The 16,098-nt window shown below is 39.8% G+C and overlaps 1 protein-coding gene across 1 annotated transcript in view; it reads left to right on the top strand.

The window, feature by feature from the left end:
- The window catches only part of ABCA2 (ATP binding cassette subfamily A member 2), a gene marked incomplete in the record, with an annotated part of 2,505,641 nt that overhangs the window by 2,008,402 nt on the left and 481,141 nt on the right, over positions 1–16,098 (top strand). The window contains 1 exon segment of the mRNA XM_044058216.1: positions 3,060–3,171. Within this exon segment, the coding sequence (XP_043914151.1) occupies positions 3,060–3,171 (112 nt within the window).

Below are 16,098 nucleotides of genomic sequence, written 5' to 3' on the forward strand. Positions count from 1 at the left end.
AGCTGCTGTATGCAGACAATGTGGCATTACAGGCAGACTCTGAACAAGAACTTTAACAAGCAATAGGGGAATGGAATGCAAATAGAGTACACATATGATGAGACTGAATACAGATAAGACAGTTATAATGGTAGCAAATGAGAGGAATCAGTAGAAGTTGAGAATCGAGATAGAAGGGAAAACAGTGGAACAGGTTAACATTTTCAAGTACTTGGGGGGGGGGGGGGGCTGAGGAAAAGGGAAGTCTGAATAAGGAGGCCAGAGCTACAATCAGGGGATCTTCAGCCAACTGGCACAAAGTTTCAGGGTTAGTGTATAACAGAAGAATGCCAAAGAAGCTGAAAGTAAGGTATACATAACAGTGGTGTGACCAGTATTACTGTATGGTACAGAAACCTGGGCAGTGAAGACAAAGCAGTTGAGGAAGCTAGAAGTGATGGAGACAAAATGCCTGAAATGGGTGGTAGGATGCACCAAAGGCACAGACACAGAAATGAGGACCTCAGAGCAGAAGCTGAAGTAGCTCCAGTTGCTGAAAAGGTCAAAAAGAACAAGTTGTAGTAGTTTGGACATGTGCAGGAAACCAGAAGATGATCTAGTGAAGAAGATTTGAGACAAACAAGAAGAAAGCAGCAAGAAGAAATTAGTGCATCCAGCAAAGAGATCGATGGATTCTGTGAGAAAAGATCTGCAACAGTCAGGCATGACTCTCAGAGTAGGTAGGGGAGAGGCATTGAATTAAGAGAGATGGCAACAGTTGACACAACAACCTGACCCCATGTAGGAAATGGGGAAAAAGGGCTGATGATGATGATGACTCACTGTAAAAGGGGCATTTCCCACATGCTCTGTGGGTGAAACCCCAATCCCAGCACCCATTTACTTAATTAAACATTATCTAGGATCAAACCACTTTTTAAAAGGAGACAAACTCGATGAAGGGGTGCCTCAGTAGATTCACTCATGATTAAGAGGTCTGCTGTTGTGTATTAATTATAAACAGTTTATGTAAACTCACTTTAATCAGTTTCCATACTGTTTACTTCTTATTACACTGTCAGAATAATGTCATCATTCTCACTGCCTTTCATTGATATTGTAATGTACTTTACAATACATTATGCTAAATTTATGGTATAAAAGGTATCTGTATCAGGATTCATGTCTGATCACTGCTCATTGTGTGTATGTATGTATGTATGTGTGTGTGTGTGTTGTTGGCATCTCCAGTTTGCTTCTAAACTGGTGAGAGTGCAGATAATTTAAAACAAAAATGAATATATATATATATATGTATATATATATATATATATATATATCAAACAAAACATGATGAGAATTTTTTACATTACCTTTTATGAAGACTTTTCAGAAGAACTTCACAAAGCAAATTCTTTGTTTCTAATTGGAGGAGATTCCAGAAAGAACCTCAGCTTTTTAGAGGCTTTTCACATACAACCAAATTGTCAGGATTAATGAGTTTAATACTACTATGGTTGAGATAATAGGATGCAACTCATGTCATTCTTATGTTATCATATGGGTTTGTATTCATGTCATTTTTATGTTATCACATGTTGGATTTGTATTCATGTCATTCTTATGTTATCACATGTTGGATTTGTATTCATGTCATTCTTATGTTATCATGTTGGATTTGTATTCATGTCATTCTTATGTTATCACATGTTGGATTTATATTCATGTCATTCTTATTTTATCACATGTTGGATTTATATTCTTGTCATTCTTATGTTATCACATGTTGGATTTGTATTCATGTCATTCTTATGTTATCACATGTTGGATTTGTATTCATGTCATTCCTATGTTATCACATGTTGGATTTGTTTCAGCATGTATTTCTAAGCAGTGTGTTTTTCTTTGATGCTGCTTTCTTACAGTAATTCATTGTTATGACCTACTTCATCCACTTCACAGTTGCAAAGATTTAGATTATGTCATGACGAAAGCCTTCTATAAATCTGAAGCAGTTCCGGTGACTGCCATTGCAACAAAAATATTTCACTGAAAGTCCTTTCACTGATGGATGAGAATTCCCTTTTATCCACTGTTGTGCAATCTCAGAGTAGGTATATTTAGATTTTGGGCATGTGGAGGTGTCCCTTCACAAGGGGAGTGCAGGGAGTCTTGCCCCTCTGAAGAAAAGATTTACCTTATATTTTAAAAGAAGTACATTTGATGAAACATTTTCAAAGTTTTTATTTTCTCAGAGAAAGGTGCTAATAGAGCAGTAAACAAGTCAGGAAGGTATTTTTTGATGGCAAAACAGTATATTTCAAGATGCACATATAATACAGAGCATGTACATCTGGAACATTTAGTCATACTTGTCCACCTACCATATGCCTTTAGAATGTAAGAGGAAGCCAAAGGCCTTTGTAAGATTCATTATTGACATAGGGGAAACATACAAATTCTGTGCAGACCAGAGGGCATGCCAGCCATACCCAACACAGCAACAATGTGTAAGGTACTGTTTGGTGATCTTTTGAACAGCACAGTGCAGCAAATCTGTGTCTGCTCATTTTCAGAGGAAACTAACATCCTTGTTGGGCTGGAGCAGCATGTGGGACTCTTGGTTGTTGCTGTGGTTTAAACCCCCAACGTCTTGGTTAGCAGTGTGTGGCAATTTACTGTCCAGCCACATTATGACACAAGAAAACGGGCAGAAAATGTTTTAGCTGGAGAATGAGTAGCTCACATGAATTTTAAGAGTTTTGCTAAGAATAATACATTCAGTAAAGTAGAAGATACGGGATTTAGACTAGCATGTTCAGACTTAAAAAAATAATAAAATAATTCTAAAGATATAGGATGCGACTTTGATTAATATTAAAAAATAAAATCAAAAAATATTGCCAGAATATATCATCATAACAGATAAGTGATTAGAAATAAAACTCTTAATTGTAAACATGCAGTTCTGTTATTGTTATGAATGTTTGAAGGGAGCTTTAATTGTAACATATTGCAAAAGCTGTTGCAATAACAATCACTGACTGTGCACTTTGTAATACACTGCTGTTTTGTTCTAGGTGTTCTACAACAATAAGGGGTACCACAGTATGCCAACATACCTCAATGTGCTGAACAATGCCATCCTGAGAGCTAATCTGCCTAAAAGTAAAGGCAATCCAGCAGCATATGGTAAGATGTTCTCCAAAGGCAAAGACCGAAAGAAATGCTAGGTGACATTGGATCCTGCCACATATTTGTCTGATATTATTTCTTAGTGTCATAAATGTTGTATATCTTGAATGATGCAATTTACTTTAGACTTTTTCATCATTACAGAAAACAAAACCTTTTCGTATTTCATGCAGCATAATTGGAAAGTGTTACACACCTTCCAACTGCTTAATGATGCAGTAAGTTATAACTGCTGTACATGCTGAGTCAAATTGGTTCAGCTCATGGAGTTATGTGGCGTTTTCCTTGTTTTAGTTATTTGTTATGCTTTAGTATCTTGGCACTTGTTTGCTCAAACTTATATTAAGCCTACCCTGTTTTATAAAAAAAAATCCCCTTCTAGTATCCAGAATTGAGTGAAGATTTTGCTGCTTTGTGATTACTTGAGTCTACTTGGCTATCATCTCCAGATCTGTATTTCTCTTTACCTCACCATTACAAAATATTGGGTCTCAGATTTTTGAATTTCAAGCAGAGTTTTAGCTGTAGTTGTCAGGGGCATCAGGAGCGGCCTTAGGTCAACTGGTGCCCTAGGCAAAAGGGTTAATTTATGATCTTGTCCTATTATTAGAATTTGCATCATTAAATCCTCTGTTTTGAGAGGAGATGCCAAGATTTCCTGTCCTGTCTTAGATGATTTATGAGTTGCTTGATAATGAAAAGTTACATCTGTCACAGATGTTCCTGCTTCTTTTTCTTCTTCTACACAAATGTAAACCATTAAGCTGATGTAGGCTCACTACATCTTAATATGTTTTCTTACTTTCCATTGAAACCAAAGCCCTGAGTTCTGTATTTCTTGTTCAGTCAGATGATATGAATGACACTGTCTTCATCAATTCCAGGACAGGTGTCTCAGAATGTCACTGTCTGTTTTTTTTTTTTGTTTGTTTTGTTTGTTTTTTACACATTTTCATTTTGTATTTTGTGAAATTCACTTCACTTGTTATTTTGGCACTGATTGTTGATTCCGCAATAATTATATATTTATGTAATACATAATGAACTAGACTCATATCAATCAGTGCTTAACATTTAACTTTCAATAACTTGAAATTGTTAAGCATGAAAATGCATGTGTCATAAATAACTATTCTGTCTAGTCATTTTCCAGTTTGATTTAACATTGCTCCTAAAACAAAAATACTTAAAACTAACAAGTTATTTATGATGTAATTTGAGATCAAGAAATAACTAGTGACTATATTGTTTTATTAACACTATATTACAAATTATTCCAGCTGCATCACTGACTTTATACCTTGTATTACAATCTGCTTTATAAAATAAATCCATGCCTTAGAAACGTTGTTGCATGTTAATTTTCTCTTCAAGCTCAGTTTCCATTACAGAATGCCATACTGCCCATTTTAATAGGATAAAGTTCTGTTTCGGAGCTGTTTTTGGTCTCTAATAGTTCTCAGTCCCATATTTTTCATCTTTGTAATAATCATCCTCTTATTGATGGTTTGTCTTTGGTTTTCCATTTTCTTGCTATGGCTCTCTTAGCCACTGTCAATAGTAATTATATTAATGTGTTTACCTCTTTAGTATATGTTAATTTCAATAGTCTTTATTTTACGCTAACAAGAATATCCGTGCACTGTGGTTCAGTTTTCTTCCAAGTATAAGACATAACATATTTCATTCATTTTTGACTGAAGCAACTCTATGCATTCCCAAAATATGTGCTCCCCAGAATATCTTTCTGAACCATCATTCTCTAACATGTTCCTTGTCTGTGGGAAGATTTTCGAGTCTTGTATGAGTAGAGAAATATTTCTGGAAACATTTTTCCATGCAGAACTTCTACGTTTTCTTGATTTAATTATATAACTAGGGATGATACATTTCCTTCCATTGATCATACATAATATCTGTTTAATCACTCATACCATATTATTTTTAATTGTCTGAAATCTAATATTGCCTTATATCCTTGACTTACTATTCTTTAGGGTCTGCCATTTCTATCCTGGCCTCAAATACATTTTATTACTTCAGCTCCTTTAATAATCTGCTACCAAAATCTTGATACTTTGTTCTTTTTTCCAAATGTGCATTGCATCTTCCTTCGTCTTCTGTATTGCTATATATAGTTTAGTATGTTGATGTTATTCTGTTTGTCCAAAGTCTAAATTCCTTTAACGTGAAAACATGCTTAATAGTTGTATGTGTATAAGGTTGTACATATTTTTTATACTCATTTCAAAAAATCTACCCTAATGCCCATGTGTGATCCTAGAGGTGCCTGTTTGGGCACTATGCCTGCCATGCATTTCCATTTGAATGTATATTCTGAGTCCTGAATAAACTATATTAACCTAGACTAAGCCTTCAAATCTGGTAGTCCCAAACTGCCTTGTTCCATTATCAGTATTAGTTTCATACCTCTTAGAGCAAGAAATCTGGACAAAGCCATAAATAAAAGTGGGATAAAGGCCCCAAAACAGGGACAATTTTTAAATCTTGCTCTTAACAAGTTATTAAATTGATAGAGTAACACGTTTTGTATTAGCATGGATTTTCTGAAGGTTATGACATCTGAAATTTAAATGTCTATCATTATTTTCTAACTTTAGTCTTTAATGATTTGCCACTAATTTGCCAGAAAACCACAATTTATGAAACATGGACCAAAGATATTAGCCAAAAATCTGGGCATTCTGTGAAAATCTGTACAGTTGAGAGGCATGATTAGTTCCTCCCATTGCACTCTTTCTCTTACCTTAATTTCATTTTTCACACTCTTCCATATCTGACCTTTTGGTTAATAAATATAAGCCTGATCTACATAGGTTCATAGGTGTTTACTAGCCTAACGGACACAAGGGCCTTTTTAAGCCTAGCTATGCATCCCGAATCTAGTTCTGACACCTTTGATAAGTGTAAGCATGGGCCTGGGAGATGAACCATTTACAGGTTACCTGTGTCCATTAGAGACATAGGTGCCAAACTAGGATTGAATTACCGGTTTCTCATCCAACTGTCCAAGTTGCACTTGAATTGGGTTGGAGAGAATCTCTGCTTCACATGGATGGCGAGCCTGTTCCATAGATGCGGTTAAGAGCCAACAGAATGAAAAACATCTTAATCATTTGTATCTTATTGTCGATGTTGATAAATAACTTCTATAGCTTTACCTTTCGTATAAATTTTGAGTAATTCCTTCCAATATTTCTATAGATGCTTTTCAATATCCCATTTCAACCAAGTTCTCAAGTGTTTTATCTTTTGATATAACAGAAAGGGAGATTCATCTATCAAGTCACGTGTTGGGGGATAATTCATTATTTTGTTTTTCTTTCATTTACTTTATATTCCAATATACTTTCAGTTTATGAAATGTAATTTTTGTGTTATGTTCCGAAACTGGTAACATATAATACTATGTCATCCGCAAAAAGGACTGTTTTCTCATTATCATTTTTCCATTTATATCCAATTATATTTGATTATCTTATGTCTGTGCCTAATGGCTATAAATAAAAACAAGTGGTAGTGGTGAAAGTGAACATCCCTGTCTGCTTACTGTTGTAAGACTAAATGCTTTATACAGCTCATTGCTACACTTCACCTTAGCCTGAGATCCTCTTCAAATGTTAAATATTAATGTTGTCCATGTTTATGAAAACCCAAATGCCTGAGAAGAGTGCTTCATAAATTCCCAACTACCTTTTATCAAATGATTTTCAGTGTTCAGATCTGTTAATAGAATATTATTATTGCCCAGACCATCCTTTTGAATCATAAAGATTATGTTAATGTTGTCAAATATTTGTCTACCTTATATAATTCCACACTGATACAAGTCTGTTATTTTTCACAATATTTTTACCGTTCATTTTTCCAGAATTGTCATAAACACTGTGTAGTAATGATTCAGAATTAAAATGAGTATGTATGTCTCAGGGTCAAAAGGGTCTTTTCCCCCATTAGGTATAGCTGCAACGGTTGCTTCTTTTCAAGTCAAGAAGACATCCCCATCCAGAAAAATATTATTAAGATGTACTAGCCATACTTTCATTATCTCCTGTTCCTTGTTTTTTTTCAGAATTCTGTTAGAATTCCATAACTTCCAGATTTTTTGCTGCTTCTTTAATGTCTGTATCCTATACTTTCAGTGTTAATGTGCCTGTTTCTATTTCTGTTAACTATTTAAGTTGCAACTGCCTGAAATATGTTGCAGTTTATTTTCTGTTGCTCTCAACCTGTACTTCTTTTTTTTTCTCAACCTCTACTTCTTGTCTATATACTGTACTGTAATTGTTTACCAATTCATTCATAATTTTTTACTGGGTCCACTTCTGCCTCACCATTCCCATAAGTCCTGATTTTGTTATAATCCTTTCAACTTTTTGTTGCCTCAAAAATTGAACCAGCAGCTGGATTGTAGTACAGTTAGTGTCAACAAAAAGTTAATGTTCTTTGTGTTTCACTGTTGCAGTCGTCATATTTGGGTTATCCCTGTCAGGGTAGCCTTCGGCCGGCCCGAATACCAGAGGCTTAGTATTTCTGAATCGGTTGCTGTCACTTCAGGACTGACGTCAGGTCGTCAGTAGTATAAAGTAAGGCAGCCGACACCAATACATTAGTCTTTCTTGCCACGGAGCCAAAAGCAGAAGCAGTTCACATGAGTGCTGGCTGGCCACTACCTGAGTTTTGTCTTCCGAATTGAAGCTGAAATCTTCTAAAGCTAAGTACCCCATTGGGGATCCTTTTTTCTTGCACTAACTGATGTCAGAAAAAGTTAACAATTGTCTCGCCTATGAAAAGCAAATAGCACAATGATACTTTCATTCTTACTGCATCACTTGCTTAGGCCCAGACCACGATATCCCCTGCTGTCGCCTTTGTGCTTTGTTCAACGCCAGAACTATACATTGTCGGGCACTTATTGTAGCTAAATGCTTTCGCTTATAGTCCTCAAATTCCAATATGACTTTGGTAAGCCATTTGACAGCAGATCTTCTGAAAAAACGTAAGGATAAAGACAGAGACAGACCGCAGAGGTCCAAACCTACTGACGACTCTTCCATTAAGCTAGTCATCAGTTCTCCGGTCCTCAGTGAGGCACTTTTGCAGCCCCTGATGCCCGCTTCTGTGGATTCACAAGCCACTACCAAGACCCTTTCGGAGTCCAGTATACAGCAAAACTCTTTTTCGACTAAGGCTCCTGTGGTTTTCTCTCCCTTGGATAGGTCTGGAGCCACTGAGCAGGCACCGGCTTCTGAGGAAGTACTTCGCACTACCGATTCTTGACACAAGCCAACGACTTATTTCGCGTCTACCGTTCTTTCGAAAATGACTGAGTTTCTAAGGCCCAGGGTCCCAACCACACCCAAGAAACCGATGACCCACTCTCAGGCATCTGCTTCCTTGCCTCAGTCTCAAATGCGTAAAATGGTGGAAGACCTTATCATGCTTATCAGGGGAAGCCAAGCTACCCCTCCCAAAAGAAAAAGAGATCTGCTCCCAGTAGTTTTATCTGAACAGGAGTCTGATGACTCTGATGCATCTGAATATGAAGACATGCATCCCCTTTCTGCTTATGAGGATTCTGATGCAGAGGATTCCATTCCCTCAGCCTCTCCACCCGAGGACTTTTCCTTTGGGGAAACTCATCATACCTTAAGGGACCATTTCCAGTGGGAATGTCAGGACTACCCTCAGTCTAAAAAGAGACTCAGGGAATTCTTAGATCTTCCACAGCACAGACCCCTGGCCATTCCCCCAGTCCTGGATGTTGTGGACGATGTTTTCCTGGAATCCAGTTTGACTCCTGACACCCTTCCTCCTGCACCCAGAAAACCTGACAGGTATTACAGAGTCCCTGACTCACAAATTTCTTTTCAAAAATCCTACTGCTGACCCTAAGGTAATTTCTCAAGGGCTAAGAATCCCACCGCCTCAGATAGGGATTCCCGAGCACTAGACAGATGGGGTAAAAAAAAGTATACACCTCTGCTACTCTTGCACTAAATTGCCAGTTCCATATGCTAATATTTCAGTAACATACCATGGAACTTCTCAAACAAAAAGTGTCTTCCTTTCCTGCTTGTGCAGAATCTAAAGAGTTACAAGAGTTAATGCATTCTGCAAGTCAAGTAACTAAGCACACCTTATATTGTGGTTTTGATGCCCTGGAAGCTTCTTGCAGGGCAGCAGTCATCAGTTCTGTCCATAGAAGGCATGCATGGCTTAAGGAACAGCCCTTGCCAGACCATGTTAAATGTAAATTGTTGGATGCACCTTTGCACAAAGACATCTTATTTGGCACCAAGTCAGAGGAGGTCTTAAAAAAGATGGAAGAAAAAGCTAAATTTATGCAGACAGTTAAGGATTTCTTACAGGTCCAGCCACCCAGGTTCAGTTTTGCTTGCCCCTCCAAGCACTGGTCCTTTCCTGCTACCATTAGATCAGTTCAACCCAGACCCTGTGGAAGCAGACCCCTCCCCAGACAGCAGCCACAGGGAATGCAGAGATCAAAACAGTGGAATTCCTCCACTTCAAAAACAGGCAGTTCTAAGCCAACCCTCTCATGGTAAGAACTCACAATGACTCTCCTCCACCACCCCCTCCCTCTGCCCACCTTCACTTACCCCTAGGAGGAAAACTCTCCTTTCACGCAAGCACCTGGGCCACCATTACCAGCGACCACTGGGTCCTCAACATAGTGTCCCAGGCATGCATATTTTCTTTCCACACTCTTCCAACCCCAAAAGGGTTCCCAGATCTACCTCCAAACCAGTGGGCAGAGGCACAAAAGTAAGTCCTTTCCCTGCTCTATATGAGAGCAATAGAGCATGTTCCTGCAGAACAGGAAGGCCAAGGTTTCTACTCCAGACCTTTTCTGGTACCCAGAAAAGAGGGCACCTGGCACCCCATCCTCAATCTATCCATTCTAAACACCTGCCTGGTGATACCAAAATTTAAAATGCTCACCCTCCGGCCACTGCTACCCATGCTCTCCAAGGATGCTTGGCTAGCCACCTTAGACCTAAAAGAGGCCTACCTCCACATTCCTATCAGGGAATCATGCAGGAAATACCTACGTTATAGGGCAGGATCTCTGCACTTTCAGTTCTCTGCACTTCCCTTTGGCTTATCTACTGCTTCCAGAGTTTTCACAAGATGTCTGGCTCCAGCCATTGTCTTTTGCAGACAAAGGAATATCCAAATGTATCCATACTTAGACGACTGCCTGATTCAGGCAGCCAGGAAAAGCTGCTCAAGCACCTGGCCTTTGTAAAGTCTGTACTGACCTCATAGGGTACACTATCAATGAAAAGAAATCCAAACTAGTACCCACCCAAATGATTATATACCTGGGAGCAAGCCTGGACACAGCATCCCAGATGGCATTCCTTATACCAGAAAAGCAAACTTACCTGATAGCCTACTTCTCTCAGTTAGCCACCAGACCCCAGTTATTTGCAAGGAAAATCCTGCAAGCTCTGGGGTTCATGGCATCTTGTATTCTACTAATTTCATATGCCAAACTGCATATGAGGAAACTTAAATGGTACCTAAAAAGCCTTTGGTGTCACACCTTCAAAACCTGGAAACTCTTATACCCATGATACCTTGCCTCAGTAAAGATTTTCTTTGGTGGGCAGCAGCATGCTCCCACAACAAGGGACTACCTTTCTCACCACCCCCTGCCACCCAGACCCTCACCACAGATGCATCAGACTATGCCTGGGGTGCACACCTGTATGGCAGGTACATACAGGGCCAATGGACCCCACAGCAAATCCATCTGCACATCAACCGGAAAGAGCTGTTAGCTGTCCAGCATGCATTAGCAGCTTTCACGCCCCTTCTCTCTCCGGGGACTCTCCTGATCAAAACAGACAACACCACTGTGATGTGTTATATCAACATGCAGGGAGAGACTCACTCCTACCCTCTATGCAGGCTGGTCATGAACCTTTGGCACACAGCCTCTGCCATGCAACTACACCTGTTAGCACAATTCCTGCCAGGTTCTCTAAACTCTATGGCAGATCACTTAAGCAGAAATCTTCTGGACCCACATGAATGGCAGTTGGACAACAGAACCTTCACCCTAATAACTCAGAAATGGGGCACCCCAAAGGTCAACCTCTTTGCCTCCCACACCAACCATCAGCTCAGCATGTTCTGCATCAGGGAGCATCACAGCATGGCTTGGAAAGTGGATGCCCTGTCCTTCCCCTGGGTCAATCTATCGGTCTATGCCTTTCCTCTACTACCTCTCATTCCCAGGGTACTGCTCAAAATAAAGGAGGAAAAACCAAGGACAATTCTTATTGCTCCAGACTGGCCTTGCCAGCACTGGTACCCACTGCTGTGTAGCCTGTGCCCACTGCCACCATGGCATCTCAATTAGACCCCACCCCTCCACTGCTGTGTAGCCTGTGCCCACTGCCACCATGGCATCTCACTTAGACCCCACCCCTCCTGACCCAGAGGGAAGGAGAATTCATTCATCCCCAATTGCAGACCCTCAGTTTGGCAGCTTGACTTATTTATTTACTTATTTATTTTTTATTTTACATTTGTTAACCAGGAAAGTCCGACTAGATACATATCCATTTTCAGCGGAGGCCCGGGGAGAAAATCTCCACATTAAAAAATTTAGTAACACTTAAAAGCAGGTTACAGAGAAATCTAGAAAATTAACAACAAGCAGTGACAAATTCAAATTAAGGTTGCATTTAGATAAGAAATAAAAAAAACATTGTTGGTGATGGAATAAATTTACAGAGAAAATGATCACATAAGAGAGGTGTGTCTAAAAGAAAAAGGATTTTCAGTTAGAAAGTAAGGATGATGGGTAAGAGAAGGTAGTTAGGTAAGAAGGAGTTTATTTCGTATGGGCAGAATAGTACGTTATTTTCCTGATATTGGAAATTAGAGACATACAATGGAGTAAAGAAATATATAATATGAGGGTGTGGGAAGAAAAAAGATAAGGGTAATCACATCTGTGAGCTAAGTTTGGTTTACTTGTGTCTTGGTATATTTCGGGTTAGTCTGGGTTTAGACATGAGCATGACTATTGTTTTGTCTTACCTCAGTCTGATTATTGTATGGGTTAGTCAGGGTTTAGACATGGACATAGCCAGTCACTGTGCATGTGTGGCTTTAGAGATATTTTCAATTGAGGCAAGGAGCATTTAGTGGTTAGTTTAGCAAGAAGGGAGTTCCATTGTTTTCCAGCAGAGTTGGAGAATAAGGAATCTCCGGCTGAGTTATTGGCTTTGGTCAGTTGTACTAGCATTCTGCTGGATGAGCGGAGGGATGCTAGGTTGCTATAGGGGGTAATAATATTAGTCAGAATAGGGGTACTGGTAGGTTGGTAGAGGATTTTATGAATAACTATGAGTTGGTTATAGTATATCTGATTGGGTAGTTCTAGCCAACCTAATTTGTGAAGATTTTGACAGTGGTGGGTACTGTATGCTGAGCCTGTGGCAAATCTAGCTATATTGTTATAGCAGCTGGTAATTTTGCTGAGGTTTGATTTAGATAGATTTGTGAGGATGGGTGAGGCATAGAGAAGGGATGACAGAAGATGTGTGCGAGCTATGGCAGTTCTGGCAGTTGGGGTTAAGAATTTCTTAATCCTATACATGGAGCCTATTTTTTTGTTTACTGTTTTTATGGTTTTGTCTATATGGGCATCGTAATTCAGATTATCAATTATTATACCTAGTAGTTTAGTGCAAGGTTCAGGAGTAATTATGGTGCCTTTGTTAGAAGAGACTGTAATTATTGGTGATGTTGACTTACGGGTGGGGGAGAAAAGTAGTAGTTTGGTTTTGTTTGGGTTCAATAAGAGACGATGATTATTAAGCCAGTTCTCTACTTTGTTGAAGGTGGTTTAGGATAAGGATTGTAATTCTGTGGGAGTGGAGGCAGAGCAGATTATTGTAGAGTCATCTGCGTACTGCATACAAGTTGCATGAGGGATAACTTTGGGCAGGTCATCGATGAATATAGAGAAAAGGAGGGGACCCAAAATAGAACCTTGGGGGTACTCCATGGGTGACAGGTAAAAGGTGGGGATAGATTATCTTTCCACAGGACAGCTTGTTGTCTACCGTACAGGTAAGAGTGGAACTAGTTGATTACTGGGTTATCTACGGACAGTGATTTGAGAGAGTCTAAGAGTAGGTGGTGATTTGCCATATCGAATGCTTTTGATAGATCAAGGAAGAGAGCAGGTTCTGATTACGGTTGTGATTTATTGTGTGACAGAAGGCGAGAAGGGCAGTGGTAGTACTATGGGCTGGTCAGAAACCATGCTGGGATGAGGCTAGGAGAGTATTCTGAGTAAGGTGGGCTAAAAGTTGCTTCTGTATGCATTTCTCCATTATTTTGGTTAAGGGGGATAGTATGGCTATAGGTCTGTAATTAGAGAGTTCAGTGGAGTTTCCTCCTTTATGAAGTTGGATAATATGAACAATTTTCCAGATGGAGGGGATGTAGGATTCCTGGATAGTATGATTGATTAAGATGGAGATAGGGTAAGCTATTACATTAGCAGCCTTTTGTAGAAACTCTGCGGGAAGTAGGTCGTCTGCCAGGGTGGTAGGTTTTAATTTCTTAAGTAAAGATTTGATATAGTCTGTGGGGATAGGGTCAAATTTAAAGGGGGGGGGTTCACCTGAGTAGGTGAGATTGTAGTAGAGGAGGAGGGAGACAGATTATTAACTAAGGACGTGACAGTTTAGGTGAAGAAAGTGTTAAAGGTATTGGCAACACATTCAGGGGGTAGTTGTAAGGTAGCTGAGGGAGTGGGGGTAGAAGATTTACCTGGGTGGAGCAGCTTACTCAGACCTGACAAGAATCTTTGAGGCTGATTTTGGTGCTTTTTCTGTAAATTGAAATAGTAGTTTTGCTTGTCTAATACAATAGACCTTTTTGCTTCATTTCTTATTTGTTTGAATGTTATGTGGGCTAGTGGGGATTTGGTGGCTCTCCATGAGGTCCTTGCTGTATTTATAGCAGTAAGTTTTTGTCTAGTAGTATTGGTTAGCCATGGGGCAATTTTGTTTTTGGTTCTGATTCTATGTGTGGGGGCATACCTGTCTAAGATGGCCAGGAATCTGGTGTTGAATTCCGAGACTGCTTGGTCAAGGGGAAGTATTTTAAGATTGGCCCATTTGCATGAGCTTAGATCAGCTTGGAAGCTATTTAGGTTAAAGTTCTTTGTATACCTAAGGGTTTTAAAAGTGGTTTGGTGAGGCATGTCATCTCTTTTCCTGATTGTGTAAGTTAGGAGGTGGTCGATCATGTCTTCAGGTAGGGTGCCTGATTTGTATAACTGAGGTTTGTTATTTATTAAGATCCAGTCTATGATGCTTTCCTTTTTGTTGGGCTTGTTAATTCTGGTGGGGGTAGTAATAATTTGGGAGAAACCATGTAAGTTACTATGGGTGATGGGGAGGTTTGCTGAACAAGTTGTCCAGTCGATGTTGAAGTCCCCAAGAAAGATTGTTTCTTGGGGGTGGGTAGAGGATAACCATTGGTGGGTGCTTTCTAAGGTATTTATGTTATTGCCTGGGGGAATATAACTACATACTATGTTTATAGATTTGTTTTTGTTAAGTTGGATTCTTGAGATGATTGTTTCGGAGTTGGTAGTTATTAGGTCTTGTGGGGTGATAATTATGGATATCTCGAGAGAGGATTTATATAGGATGGCTACTCCACTTCCTTTTCTACCTTTACGATCTAGTCTTATTATATTGTAGTCGGGGGAAATATTTCATTATCAGGAATAGTGGGTTTGAGCCAGGTTTCTATAAGGCAGAATACATCAGGGGAGTGCATGTCCAGGAGGGCATGCAGGTAGTGGAGTTTCTTATTTATACTTCTAATATTTAGGTGACAGACTAGAAATGATTTGGGGGCATTATGTGAGTTTCTTATGTTGGTAGGAGTTCTATTTATGGGGTTAGTGGTAGCTGGTGAGTTTGGGCCAGGGTTAGGATGGATGTCGCCGTCAGCTATGAGGTTAAGTAATATACTCCTTATGAGTTTGCTAGGAGTTGGTAATAGTTCTTGGTCCTTGGGTTTAAGTATGTAGGTAGTATAGGATGGAGAGGTTTTGGAGTAGTGCAATAGGTGAAGAGGTGGGGTAGTATTGATGCCCAAAGTGGTGTCCAGTGTGGCTCACAAACAATCAATTCATTTGCCCACCTTTTTTCTTAACCCACAGAACAAGGGGGAAAGGATCCTGCACTGTCTAGATGTGCACAGACAGCTCAGATTCTATCTAGACAGGGCTAAATCATTCAGAAAGTCTGATCAATTGCTGGTTAGCTTTGCTGCAGGGGCAGAGGACAAAGCCATCACCAAACAAACAATTTCTAAATGGATAGCACACTGCATCCATTTCTGTTACAAGCAACATGGAAAGCCTCCCCCAAGGGGGTCAGGACTCACTCCACCAAAGCAGCCTCCACCTCTGCAGCTTTCCTCAAAGGAGTCCCCACCAGGGACATCCTGGAGGCTGCCACCTGGACATCTGTTCACACTTTCACCAAACATTACCACCTGCCTATCTTCTCCAAATCCAGGACAGGCTTTGCCACTGCAGTCTTGCAGGGCATCCTAGCCAGCCCCTAGTCTCCTTGACTGCCTCCACCCTTTTCCTCAGCTTTGGGAATCAACCCAAATGTGATGACTGCAACAGTGAAACATGAAGAACATAGTACAGTTGTGTGCACTTACCATAAATGTAGATGTTTGAGTGTGTTCACTGTTGCTATCCTGGTTTCCCTCTGTCATTCCCCTCTTATCTCTCTCTCCCCCCTTACAAGGGACATTTTGGTATTTACTTTCTACTGGAGGGGTTCTTCCACCATAACCTGGTTCCTTCTTGGGGGC

Source organism: Protopterus annectens, chromosome 16.part0, assembly GCF_019279795.1.
Source record: "Protopterus annectens isolate FY-2018-M chromosome 16.part0, PAN1.0, whole genome shotgun sequence".
Taxonomy (NCBI): Eukaryota; Metazoa; Chordata; order Ceratodontiformes; family Protopteridae; genus Protopterus; species Protopterus annectens.